The sequence below is a fragment of the Diuraphis noxia genome, unplaced genomic scaffold (genome assembly GCF_037042655.1).
Source record: "Diuraphis noxia isolate RWA-SAM2 unplaced genomic scaffold, SU_Dnox_SAM2 contig0004, whole genome shotgun sequence".
Classification (NCBI taxonomy): Eukaryota; Metazoa; Arthropoda; class Insecta; order Hemiptera; family Aphididae; genus Diuraphis; species Diuraphis noxia.
The window spans coordinates 33041833-33055000 of record NW_028301714.1 but is presented as its reverse complement, the minus strand read 5'-3'; the positions used below and the strand labels follow the sequence as shown (position 1 = coordinate 33055000).

The 13168-nt window shown below is 29.3% G+C and overlaps 1 protein-coding gene across 2 annotated transcripts in view; it reads left to right on the top strand.

Moving 5' to 3' along the window:
- LOC107168538 (putative G protein-coupled receptor Mth-like 3) overlaps positions 1-13168 on the top strand; it is a 29400-nt gene that overhangs the window by 10425 nt on the left and 5807 nt on the right. For both annotated transcript variants that reach the window (XM_015517983.2, XM_015517982.2), the window contains exons 2-7: positions 102-466; positions 1059-1621; positions 5658-6188; positions 12202-12280; positions 12362-12549; positions 12735-12888. In XM_015517983.2, coding sequence (XP_015373469.1) covers positions 207-466; positions 1059-1621; positions 5658-6188; positions 12202-12280; positions 12362-12549; positions 12735-12888 — 1775 coding nt within the window. In that variant the 5' untranslated portion in view covers positions 102-206. The remainder of the gene's footprint in view (positions 1-101; positions 467-1058; positions 1622-5657; positions 6189-12201; positions 12281-12361; positions 12550-12734; positions 12889-13168) is intronic.

Here is a 13168-nt window from a genome sequence, read left to right as displayed (position 1 = left end):
CTATATTAAAAACTTTAAAAATTGATTTTATATGCAAATGATTCATTTTTTTTTTTTTGCTGTGGCTATGTAGGATTAATTTGAATTTTTGTTTGTTATAGCAATTATGGTGCAGCGACAGCAAAAGGATGTGAAAGTGATCGTAAACAATCACGGTAACACGATCCGCTGTTTTCGGTTCGGATCATTATCGTCACCGTAGTGCAATGATGGCACGAGCGTATGTGGCCGAATGGATTGTAGCGTGGGCGTTCTGGTCGGCATCCATAATCGTCGGTGCCAAGGTGATGAAATGCTGTCCCAGGGACATAATATTGGCCATTGACACATTCTCGTGCACGGGTTTCGTGACAGATGACCAGAATCAACGAGAGTCGTATGCTTGGACGTCGTCGGATGACTCAGCCGCGGTCACCACACCTGAAGACTTGGCGTTGTCCGTCTCTAACAGCAGCTCTATACCATGGTCGGTAATGCTTAAATACGAATACGAAATAGTGTTATCGTGCCTTGTATAAACAGTAATAATTGACTTAAGGTCGATGTTTCATTTTTAACTCGATGAGTTTAAGTATATTCGCTTCACTCGATTATTATGCGAATCAAATTTATCTAAAAACTATGATCATAACATTCATAAGTAACCAACCACTTACATAGTTAACTGTTTCGATCGAAAATAATGTAAAAAAAGGTGTGCAAATTCTGGAGTAGGTACAGTAATACGACCACTACGAATTCAGTATACGACCACCGGACCCGGAGACTTTGCTCTCTTTGTCTTAAGCTTTAATACGTATGGAAAATATTTTTATCTAGTGTCGTGTTTCGTTAACTAGTGTAAGCAGCAATCATTAGTTAGTGGGTTGTATACGAGATGCGTTTTGATGCAAAGTCAACATTTTTGGGGAATATTAATGTTAAAAAATATATATATTCCGTATTCCCGAGTATATACTAGGTAAAGAATATAATTCAAATATTATATGTATTTTGGATTCACTTGACTATGTATTTAAAACTGAAAATTAAAACGTTCCATCTCTATACCTCCGCAGGTGGATACCCCCCTATATGGAGTTCCTGCAGGCATCAAATCTGTCGGAAAAGTTCGAACCGGACGGCAGGTCGTTCGACACAGATGGCAAAATGCCTTGTGAAATAGGCACCCGGGAGATGACCGTCATTGACGACGATGTGGCGGTGCTGGACGACGGGCGGCTGATCATGTTCGGACAGGAAAACCGGTCGGCCGCCGCTTACGAGCGGTTGACGTTTTCCAGCGCAGAGTACTGCATCGACCGCGTGTCGCTGGTGGACAGCATCACGCCGAACAACAATAACAGCCACAAGACGACTACGACGTCCACGACGACCACGACGACCACAACGACCACCACGGCCACCAATGCCGAAACACAATCCACGTACACGTACGTGGCGCTGGTGTGCCGGCCGTGTTCGAGGATGACATGCGTGCCAAAGTGCTGTGGCAAGGGTCTTATGCTCGGGTATCAGAAGAACAACAAGAGTGACGTCATCGGGTGCCGAAAAGTGCAGTCCGTGGACAACGCTACCGCCGCGATACACATGAAACTCGCCAATGGCACAGAACTGCGGCGTGAGTGTCTATCTTGTCCTTGGTCGTTTACTGTAATATTATTGTGGTACCGTTTGGTCATTTTTGTGGTGGCAATTAAAATACGGGCCATATGAGCATTAAAATGCATAATATTGTTGTTATTACTATACCAACGAAATGCTTGCTGAAAGGTTGGAAATAGCTTTTGTCATTTATATAAATATCTTCCAATTACATTATGTTATACGAAACAGTAGAACCTATTGATTATCCCGTAAACCAAATCTTCACGAACCCTCTATTAATTGAAGTGCAATTATTATTGACATATTCGAATGCCAATTGTACGTGTTGTGATGCTTGTATTACAGTCGTACACTGTTGTAATCATGTACACAAAACAATTTCATATTACGGATAATAATAATTACCTAATATAATACATTATATACATCGTATAATGTCATACATGGTTTTTGGTGATGTGTATGAATATATTAAATTTAAATTTATAATATATGTTATATATGTATAATATCAATATATGTATATTGAATTTACATAATATACATTATATTAAAAAGTATCCAGTATCTGAATTAGTTGGGATAATCGAGGTTCTCTATCGTGAGTCTGTAATTTGCACTAGAATAAAGCTATGTAATTTGCACCTCTGTAAGTAGTTAAAAACAGTGTTTGTAATATTTACTTAGATAAGTATATTATATGTATTCGAGTATTCGATTGTCAAGTGCCTTTTTGATTATTCTTTGGTACCTATCATCGTTGACCCATAGTATGTTTTAAAAAATAATTTTATGAGTACTTAAATTTACGCAGTTTTATTAATTCTATTTATATAGGTATCTTGTAAAGAAGAAAAAAATTATGATAACTATTTAAACAAATTTAAATTAAATTTTTACTATACAATTATTATAATATCATATACATTTTTGGCAGTCATTATTGTTATAATGTAGCTTTTATGTTAATACTGATATACTGTTAAACATTATAAATCGGTAGGTAAATTAAATAACCACTCATAATCTATAAATGGAATATTTTGTGTCTTGAGTATCTCATATCACAATATATTATACTATACTATCAAAACTTGTAGATATTATCGAAAGAATAATCAATTAGAATTTTAATGCCAATTACAATTCCTATTTCTTACTAGATATCTAAAATGGTTCAAATTATATACATTTATTTTGGTGTGAATTATAAACGCAGGTTAAAAATATTGGTTGCAAGTTGGTAAGTTACATATTATTATGTTGTATAATATATTTAAAGATCAATTTTTGTACAAATTGACTACTGTAGAATACCCAAAATTCCTACATCATACAAAGTAATTTTGTGACAATAAACACATCAATATATTTAAATGCAGTTTTTCATATGTAACCAATAACAATTTAAATTTAATGGCATACATTACGTTTAGATAAATGTTAAAAATATCACATTTTGTTATATTCATTTACTAAGGCGATACCGGAATTTTATTTTACGTTGTAAACATATTCAACATATGTAGGTAAGATTTAGCACACCAATTCCATATATTATTTTCGTACCTTTAGGGCTTTGAAATAAATTTTCCAAGAAATATTTAAATACATTTTTTTTAGATACCTATTTAAAATTTAAAAATTGGACCAAATTAAATATTCAATCGAAGAATAACAATTATAGTTATTTTGTTTCAATAAAAATATTGTGCACTTCAAACTCTCATAGTATCTATATAATTATATTTTATTTACACAATAAAATTTTAATTTGTTATGTTTTCGGCAAAAATTAATTTAACCTCCTGCAATACTTATAATAAATAAATAATATTATAAAATATATTTACCTAAAATAGACAAACTATTTTGAATATTTGAAATGTATAGAAATCTTACAGTGTGTGGAAAATAACAATTTGGGTAGATACCTAATAATGAATCGTTTCAAATTTTAACAACTATTTTTTAAATTTTTTTTGGAATTCAACAAACTTATAAAAATTGTTAAATGATAAATCATTATATTATATTATTTAATCCATTATCGTCAATATTTAAACTCCAATCATTCATGAAAAATGTATTAGTCTAAGTACTTTGTAATGTCATTAAATATAGAAATGATAATTTAAGTTCCTAACAATGAAATGTTTCATATTCTTGGAATAATGGTTTTTAAATTTCAATAAAATACATACAACAATAAAGGGTCGTTATTTACTATTTAGTATGTTTAAATATCAAATGTCATCAAAATTAGAACCTTAATCACTCACAAATATTTGTATATGTTTTTATTGATGCTAAACATTTTTTTAAATTCCTGTTAAAAAACGAACGAAGAACTTTTTATTACATTATTATGCGTTAAGTATTGACATGAAAAATGTAATGAATGTATAACTACAAAGTGAAATTTGAATATTTTCAGAATTCTTTCGAATGTAGTAAACCCTTTAAGTAGTTTAAGTTGAAATCCTTATAAAACAAATTGTTCTAGTACATTACAATATAAAAAGTGAATAAACTGCAAATTTGCAATGCCAGGGGGTTTAACTTATGTAGAAAGCGAAAAAATGAAAAAAATAATATTATTATTACTAATTATTACACTTGAGTGTTGTACATTGTGCTGTTTTTTGTTTGTTCAATTTGTGAAGTACAAACATAGTCATTTTCTAATAAAAATCAAATACCATATTCTTACACTGTTCATTTTTCTCCATGAACAAATAAAAGATTGTCAGAAATTATCTTTTTTGATTTAATATGGTATCTATATTCTATACCATATCTGATTTTCTGTAAAGAATATTGATCTATATACATATTTTTATATGTATAAGTAAACATCAATATAAAAAATGAAAATGAACTATTTATTAATTATTAATAATTTAGGTAGATACATCGAAGAAATTATAAAATAATATGTATGTTTGTAGTCTGTATCTTAGTGCGTATACTTTCTTTGTGCATTATTTTTTTGAAGACATGAATCCAAATAAAAAAAAGAGAGTAAGTCGTGGATTTCGCTCTGCTGTACAGTAAATTACAAGTGGGTTACTGTAATGGATGAATTAAATTTGAATTTAATGATATTATATCATTGTATATAAAAAACGATTCTGAGCGGAGACGGTTTATCTATCTAGGATATATATAGATTATTAGAAATTTTCAAATCTTAGATTTAAAGAGAAATTTTTTTATGAATTTCTAGCCTAAAATAATTTGCAAATTTTCGTGATTTTTCGTTTGTTGTCAAAATTAAAATTTGAATGCCTGTAAAAAAAATTATGACTACGTGTTTCTTTTCTTTTTCAACTGCTACTGTAACAATATGTTAGGAACCTTGTATTAAATTTTCAAACTTTTCTACCCCATAAATAAATTATTATCGATATTAATTTTAAAAAAACTAATAATGATTAAAAATTTCATTTACCTATAAATAGTTTAACTTAAGTCGAAATTTTTTTAAAAATTGCATGATAGATAGAATATATTTATATAAACATTCGCTGAAAATTTCATGTATCTATGGTCATTTTTTTTAAAGTTAAAAATCAAAATTGAATGTGTGTAAAAATGCTCGTTTTTCCTCAATTTTTAGTTTGTTTATCCTATTTATTAAGAAAAATATTGTGAATTTTTTACTTTTGAACCCTTAAAGTACTAACTAGATTCATTTTCTGATCGAACGAGGTACTGAAGTTGAAAATCGAGGCACTTTCACTGCCTCAAGACGCGATTACAGACACACAAAAAAAAAACACACACATTATTGTAAAATCAAAACATTCCTCGCTCCACTCAGAATCTAATATAAATGGTTTTAATATTTAATACATTTTTAATATTTGGAAGAAAATAGACATGTTTCTAGGAAAGTGGGAAATAAGCAGGTATCTATATACTATTCTGTTTTTTTTTTTTTTGGAAGAGAATGAACAGTGGAAGTAAGCGGTATACTTATCCAATATTTGGTTGAAAATGGTCTCATATACGCAACGTGTTTCATGCATTTATCTTATTCGCAGGTAAGGACCTCTACTTCTTTGGCCTGAAGCCACCTAACTGTGGTTCTCGTGGTTGGTATCTGCTTGGTGCAGACACGAATAAGGGGAGCATGGTCGCAAAAAAACAAGAGAGCGGGATCCCAAAAAAGCAAGCGAGTTACGGTCTACTGCCTGACGGCCGCGTGCAGGTGGACGGTGGCCTATTGCCCATCGAGCGTGACGATTATTGCGTGGACGCGATGCAGGTCGAGACTAATTCGTCACCGCCAACGTACACGGGTGTGATGCTTGCCTGTCGACTGGCCGCCGGTGTGGCGGACGCCGCCGGCCCGCTCAAGTTTCGCGAGATACTGTACGGCGTCTACTTCGTGGTCGGCACAATTTTTCTGGCCGCCACGTTGCTCATATACGCCGTTCTACCCGAGCTCCGCGTCACCGTCCACTCGGGCAACCTGATGGCACACACCGTCTGTTTGTTCGTGTCATACGCTACGTTGGCAGCCACCACGCTCGTTCGCCAAGTGTTCAACAATTGCGCATGTGTCATTGCCGGTAAATTATGGTTTTCGTTACTAGTATAATTTTGTAAGGCTTGTTATTTCGTGTAGGTACTAAACGCTTGAACATGTCTGCGACTAAATGCTCCAAAAATGCTAAAATATTATAGATAATCTTAAACATGAAGTAAAAAACATTACAATAACAACTCACAATATTTTGAAGAAAAAAAATTATGCTAATTTATCTATTTGATGTATGAATACAACTTAATCGAATCCTTATAATTGTTATTTAAAATGTGAATATGTAAGTAGATTTTGTTGAGACAAACTACTAACAATTTACATCAATACTATTAACAGCATCTTAACAGCAACTTTAAAAAATTTTAAATTTAAGAATTGTAAATAGTATTTAACTGTTAAAAATATACAATTGAGTTAAATATACTAAAACATAAGATATGTAAGTCTAAGATTAAATGCTAAGTAAAATTGCATACAATGAATCTTTGGTCCCGTGCGTGTGCGTGCGTGCGTGCGTGCGCGTTTACATTTTTTAGTACGTAACGAGATCCATCGTATGGAAATGGAGCAGCGTTACGAGATCATTTTTCGTTATGAGATCCAATATGCCGGATCCCGTAACGTTTTCATTAAATATAGACTCTAAAACTCATATAATGCAAAGTCTATCAAAAACTGCCTGGATCTCGGAAAGTAAGGAAAATAAAAATTAGTGTGTATGTAGTACGGATGTGTTCAACGCAGAATGCACCACTATCGATTGTGTGAGAATAAAATGTTTAAATGTTCACACATTATTGTAGGTAATAACGCCTTTTGTGAGATCCTGTAGTACGGCAACGTCGCAATATCCTACATGCACTGATCACTTATAATATACTTTAGAAGAGTCAATACTATAATGTAATAACGTGCCATTTCCTTCACATAATATACACCACGGTTTGAGCTTATTACATAATATATATAATATATAATTATTATAATTAATACAGACTACAGTTGTAGGTACCTACCTACCTGGCTACCTGCAATACCTAATATATTATTATGTTTGTATATATATATATTAAATATATTAGTAATTAGTAATTACCATGGTGAATAGCAACACAAGATTTTGTATAAAACGTTTAGGATTTCATAATGGCGTTCTTTAATTTTATCATACGTATTAATTACCAACTGTAAACAGCACATACTTTAATACTTACACATTAAACACTATGATATCGTTTTATACCCAGATTTAATTTAGACTGTATACTTTGGTTTTGGATGTGATGATGGGGTTTAAGACGACCCACCACCATATTTTTTAAAATATAACGTACCTGGGTACTATTTAAATCTATGCATACGTCTTCTACTCTCATTGTAGTGTTTTAAACTTCTTTAGGAGAACGTCGCATAAAAATAATTATAGGATACTTTTATTATAAGTATAATATAAACATTTTCTGCTATAATTTACAATTGCCATGACAACTAAAAAAAAATTAAAACCAAAAGAGGTAGTTCACTGTTATTAAGAATATTTGTTTTTGAAATGTAAAAGGCATTTTAGTTTAAACATCCAACAATTCTCGAAAAATGCAAAGGGTTTGTGAGTGTATCGAGCAAGGGACAAAGTCCCGAAGTTTAGAATGAACAAATAAATAATAATATAATACATGTGTAGTGAGGTCATAAACTTTACTAACTGCTCGGTGTAAGCAAACCCCGCTTCGTCAGGAGTACACTTGGTTGGGAAAATATCTATCAAATTAAATATTTCTAGTTGAAGGTCTTCTTAGAAAAAGTAGGTTTTTTATAATTGGTAGCTAGCAAAGATTTAACGGTCTGATGTATTTTTTTTGTTTAAGTAGAAAAGATGTTGAAATCTGAGCATGGATGATTATAATTATCATTAGTTAAAATCGATTACTGTATGACTGTATGTATCCAAAACTGTTAACGATTTATTGTTTTTATTATTAGTACGTTAAGAGATCTTAATAGTATTGCAACTAGAAAATGTGTTAAATTACAAAAAAAATGAAAAAAATAAATATTAATGTAAATGAACTAGTATCTGATGAAGAGTCAACAGATAATGAAGAAAAAAAGGCCGAAAATCAACTTAAACAAAACCCGTTAATTGTTACCCCAGTTACAAAACGCTCTGTAAATGAAACAAAAACTGTAAGGCAAACCACCAAAAAAATAGCTGTTGTTCCATGGTCTGAGGCAGAAAAGTCAGCTGCAACCAAGTACTTTAAAAAACACATACTTTTGGGTAAAGTACCAAAAAAACATGAGTGTGAGGAATTTTTAAAACTGAACTCACAGCTTAACAAACCGTGGAAAAAAATTAAGTATTTTATTCACAACGCAATTAATTCTAAAAAAAAATAAACAGGTACTTTATTTTTATTGATTTTTACTAAAATATACAAAATAAATTTGAATATACCTCTACTTTTATTCATATTTTCTATTTGTTAATTCCTTTTACGTATAATAAATCAATTTATATATAATGTGGATCTCACATGGTATACCTACTACCTACTGTAGTTACTTTGTTTGTGTGAGATTGTTGTTAAGATATATTTAAATGGATATCGTAACGAATGTTGAAAAATAAATCAATCGATAAAATTTGGATCTCGCAGAGTACTTTAGCTACTATGTGTGTCTGCAGCTTTTAGTATGATAGATAATTATATTTAAATAGACTCGTAACGTGTTTCTTTAGGTATATTTGGTATTTTGGTACACATTGATTTTTAAACTAAATTAATTTATATAATGTGGATCTCACAGAGTACTTTAGTTACCTAGTGTGTGTGAGATTGTTAAAATTAAATATTTAAACGGATCTCGTAACGTTCTTATTTAAATTCAGTGTACTTAAAAATAAATGAATTGATGTAATGCTGAATAAAATCCAAAAATCTCTAGTTTGTGCTAAATTAGAATTATGCCATTCGAAAGTTTGAATCTATTTTTTTTTATCCTTTTTATTTATTAGGTAGGTACCTAATATTGTATATATAAAAATAAAAGGGTTTGCGGGGTGGGGGGAAGCTTCCCACGTTTTATACTATCAATGATTTAGACGTGTACCCATAGATTTTTCAGGACACAAATGGACAGTGAATACACTGTACATATGTCCTATCTAAATGCAGTGGTAAATATAATTACATTGATACACGTGACACGCGTAGTGTACGTATGTAGCTAATTGATTTATAAATTTATTAATATTGATGACGGCGATATTTTGGCAACATCGCATGGATCTAATAAGAACCGTTATTTAAAAATTTTAAACACACCCGGATCTCTTAAAGTTAGGATTTTACATTTTAGATCTCGTAAGGTACTAAGCTAACTATTTTACACTAAGGACCTCACAAAGATAGGTTACAGTTAAAAATAAATTTAAGTGTTTATACATTTTTATTCCACTTTACTAATAAATATATTTTTATGAAATTTTTCCACCAACTCCAAAATTGAAATAATAATGTTTTTAAAAGGTGGATCTCGTATGGTCAGGTTTTCCATATGGATCTCACTTGATACTGTTTGTATGTGTGTGTGTGTGTGTGTGTGTGTGTGTGTGGTGTGAGTGAAGATCTAATGTATATTTTATTTAGAAAGTGTTTATATTTATATATAACAGAAATAGCAGATACATGCAATTTTCACCGAATGTTTATATTAGTATATTCTATCCATCATGCAATTTTCAAAAATGTTCGACTTAAGTTGAACTATTCATAGGCATTTGAAATTTTCGATAATTATTAGTTTTTTTAAAATTAATATCGAGAAAAATTTATTTGTTAGGCAGAAAATCTTGAAAAATTTAATACAAGGCTCTTAACATATTGTTAAAATAGCAGTTGAAAAATAAAATAAATTCATAGTCACAATTTTTTTTATAAGCATTCAAAGTTTGAATTTTGACAAAATACGTAAAAATCACAAAAATTCACAAAATATTTTAAGCTAGAAATTCATAAAAAATTTTCTTTTTAAATCTAAGATTTGAAAATTGAATACAAGATTCCTTAAAAGTTTTTCAATCTTTATCACAAATAAAAAGTCCACCGGATTCAAATTAAATTTTTATGAGCATTGGAAATTTAAATTTTTACAACATTGGATTTTCACTTTTAGTGATTTCCTTATTTTGGTGTAACTCTAAAACAAATGACCGCAGATACTTGAAATTTTCACTGAATGTTTATACAGGCATTTTCTATATTTGATAACATTTTCAAAATATTTAGATTTGTTTTGAGCTGTTTACTGACATTTTAATTTTTCAACTTTTTTAGTTTTTTTTTTCTATAAATATCGATAAAAATTTATGTGCTCGGTAGAAAAGCTTGAAAATTTAATACAAGGCTTCTAACACATTGTAACAATAGCAGTTGAAAAATATTAAAAATACATAGGCACGATTTTTTTTTTTTATAAGCATTTAAAGTTCAAATGTTGACTAAATACGTAAAAATTACGGCAATGTTCAAATTATCTTAGATAGAAAATCATAAAAGTTTTTTTTTTAATTATAAGATTTGAAAATTTAATACAATACTCCTAACATATTTTTACAATAGCAGTTGTAAAATAAAAGAAATGCTTAGTCACAATTTTTTTTTACAAGCTTTCAAAGTTTGAATTTTAGACAACATACGTAAAAATCACGAAAATTCATAAATTATTTTATGCTAGAATTTCATTAAAAATTTTATTTTTATATCTTAGAATTTAAAATTGTATATAAGGCTTCTAACATATTTTTAAAATAGCAAGAGAAAAATAAAAGAAATATATTAGCACAATTTTTTTTTTACAAGCATTCAAAGTTTGAATTTTGACGACATGTGTAAAAATCACGAAAATCAAGAAAATTCGCAAATTATTTTAAACTAGAAATTCATAAAAATTTTTCTTTTTAAATCTAAGATTTGAAAATTATTAATAATCTATAATATATTCTATATATTCGCTCAGAATCGTTTTTCGTATACAATGATATAATATCATCGGATTCAAATTTAATTCCATCCATTACACTGTAATGATTACAGTAACCCACTTGTAACCTACTGTACAGAAGAACGACATCCACTTACTTGCCACTTTTTTATATATTTGAGCTAGGTCGTTTATTTGTCTTATTTATCTGAATAATATTATCAATAGTGAACTATGCATCCCTTAAATGGTTTAAACATATGATCTAATGATCCATAATTGGTCTATATAACATTTTACTCATTTTAGCAAACTATATAATTAACACATTTTTATGCAATTCATTATAAGTGATTTAATTAAATTTGAATTTACTGTTATTTAATAATAACATAGGTATACATAGGATTAGGTTAGCCTAACCTAATTTAACCTAACCTCCAAATATCCACTTTTTTAGAACTATTGTAAATAAATAAAAAAATATAACTATATTTATTTGTTCATTTTTTATTTTATGTCCGTTGGTTATAGTAATAATTAGTATTTAATATAGGCATTATTTAAACGTTTATTATAATTTATTGATTTACATTTAAATCATGTACCTATGACGGATCAAATAATTGATACACGTGTCTTCTATTTTATCTAAAAATAATGATGTGATAGTTATAATAATAATTACAATAATTGTATATTTAAATAGGTTTATCAAATTTCTAATCATCTAACGTTTATATTTGATTTTCTTAAATTTAAATATTATACTTAAATATAAGCAGTATGCAAATACGCATATCACTAGAATATTTAGAAGTTAGGTAAGATTATTTATTATAATAGTATCAACACATTTTAAAAGCAACATCTATCCGCAAATGAAAAAATAGTTCTCTAATGGCTATAGTTAAAACTAAACAATAAGTATATACTAGGCACTAATTTATCGTTTTTCTTATGAAATAATTGAGCTGATACAATATTATGAATAGTAATTTTGTTGAATATACTATATTAATCTTTCGTAAAGTTGCTTTATTTTTTTTTTTTAGGTTTTGTCATACAATTTTCATTCCTTGCAGCATTTTTCTGGCTAAATGTTATGTGTGCGGATATTGCATGGACATTTAGGTTAGTAACATTTTTATTGTTTATAGGAAAATGTAAATAGCATTATCAATAAATTATACATAAATGTGCGTTTTATTACAGTGGATTCAGATTACTTTTGTCCTCAAACAAAATTGAAAATGAGAAGAAAAAATATATAATTTATTCAACTTATGCGTGGGGTTGTAGCATTGGAATTACAGTTTTAACAGCTATAGCTGAATTCACCAAATTATTTGGCGATAGTAGTTATAAGCCAAATTTTGGCAATAACGACTGCTGGTTTTCTAGTACGTAAAAGTATAACACTATTTAGTACCTTTAAAAATAAGAAGTATTTAGTAAAATACGATTTGGCAGGTACGAGATAGAAACTATAACTCAATATAAATAGACATACACTGCTTTTGTTCAGCATTGTTAATCACGTGTTTATTGATAGATTTTATTTTTAATTATTGATTTTTGCTTACAGATAAATTATCAGTCGGTGTTTTCTTTTATTTACCAATTGGGTTACTTCTGTCGACCAATTTTATACTGTTCTTGTTCACTGCTTTTAGAATTCTGTTCATCCGAAGGGGTACGTCAAAAGTATTGAATCGTCAAAATAACCACAATGATATGAGGTAAATAAGTTTAAAAATGTATTATGTTTTATATTGAAAATTATCAATGCTTGGTGCAGTGGAACTAAGGATATCTAAATAAAAATACATGTACATTTCGTATTATTTTGGTCACGTATTAGACCAGTGGTTTTTAAACTTTTATTATACACGGCACACCATACATTTCAAAAAAAAATTTCTGCACACTAACCTTTATTTAGAAGAACAAAATTGTTTTATATTAATTACAATTTTATATACATTTAATTAGAAATATGTGATTGATGGACTAACAAAT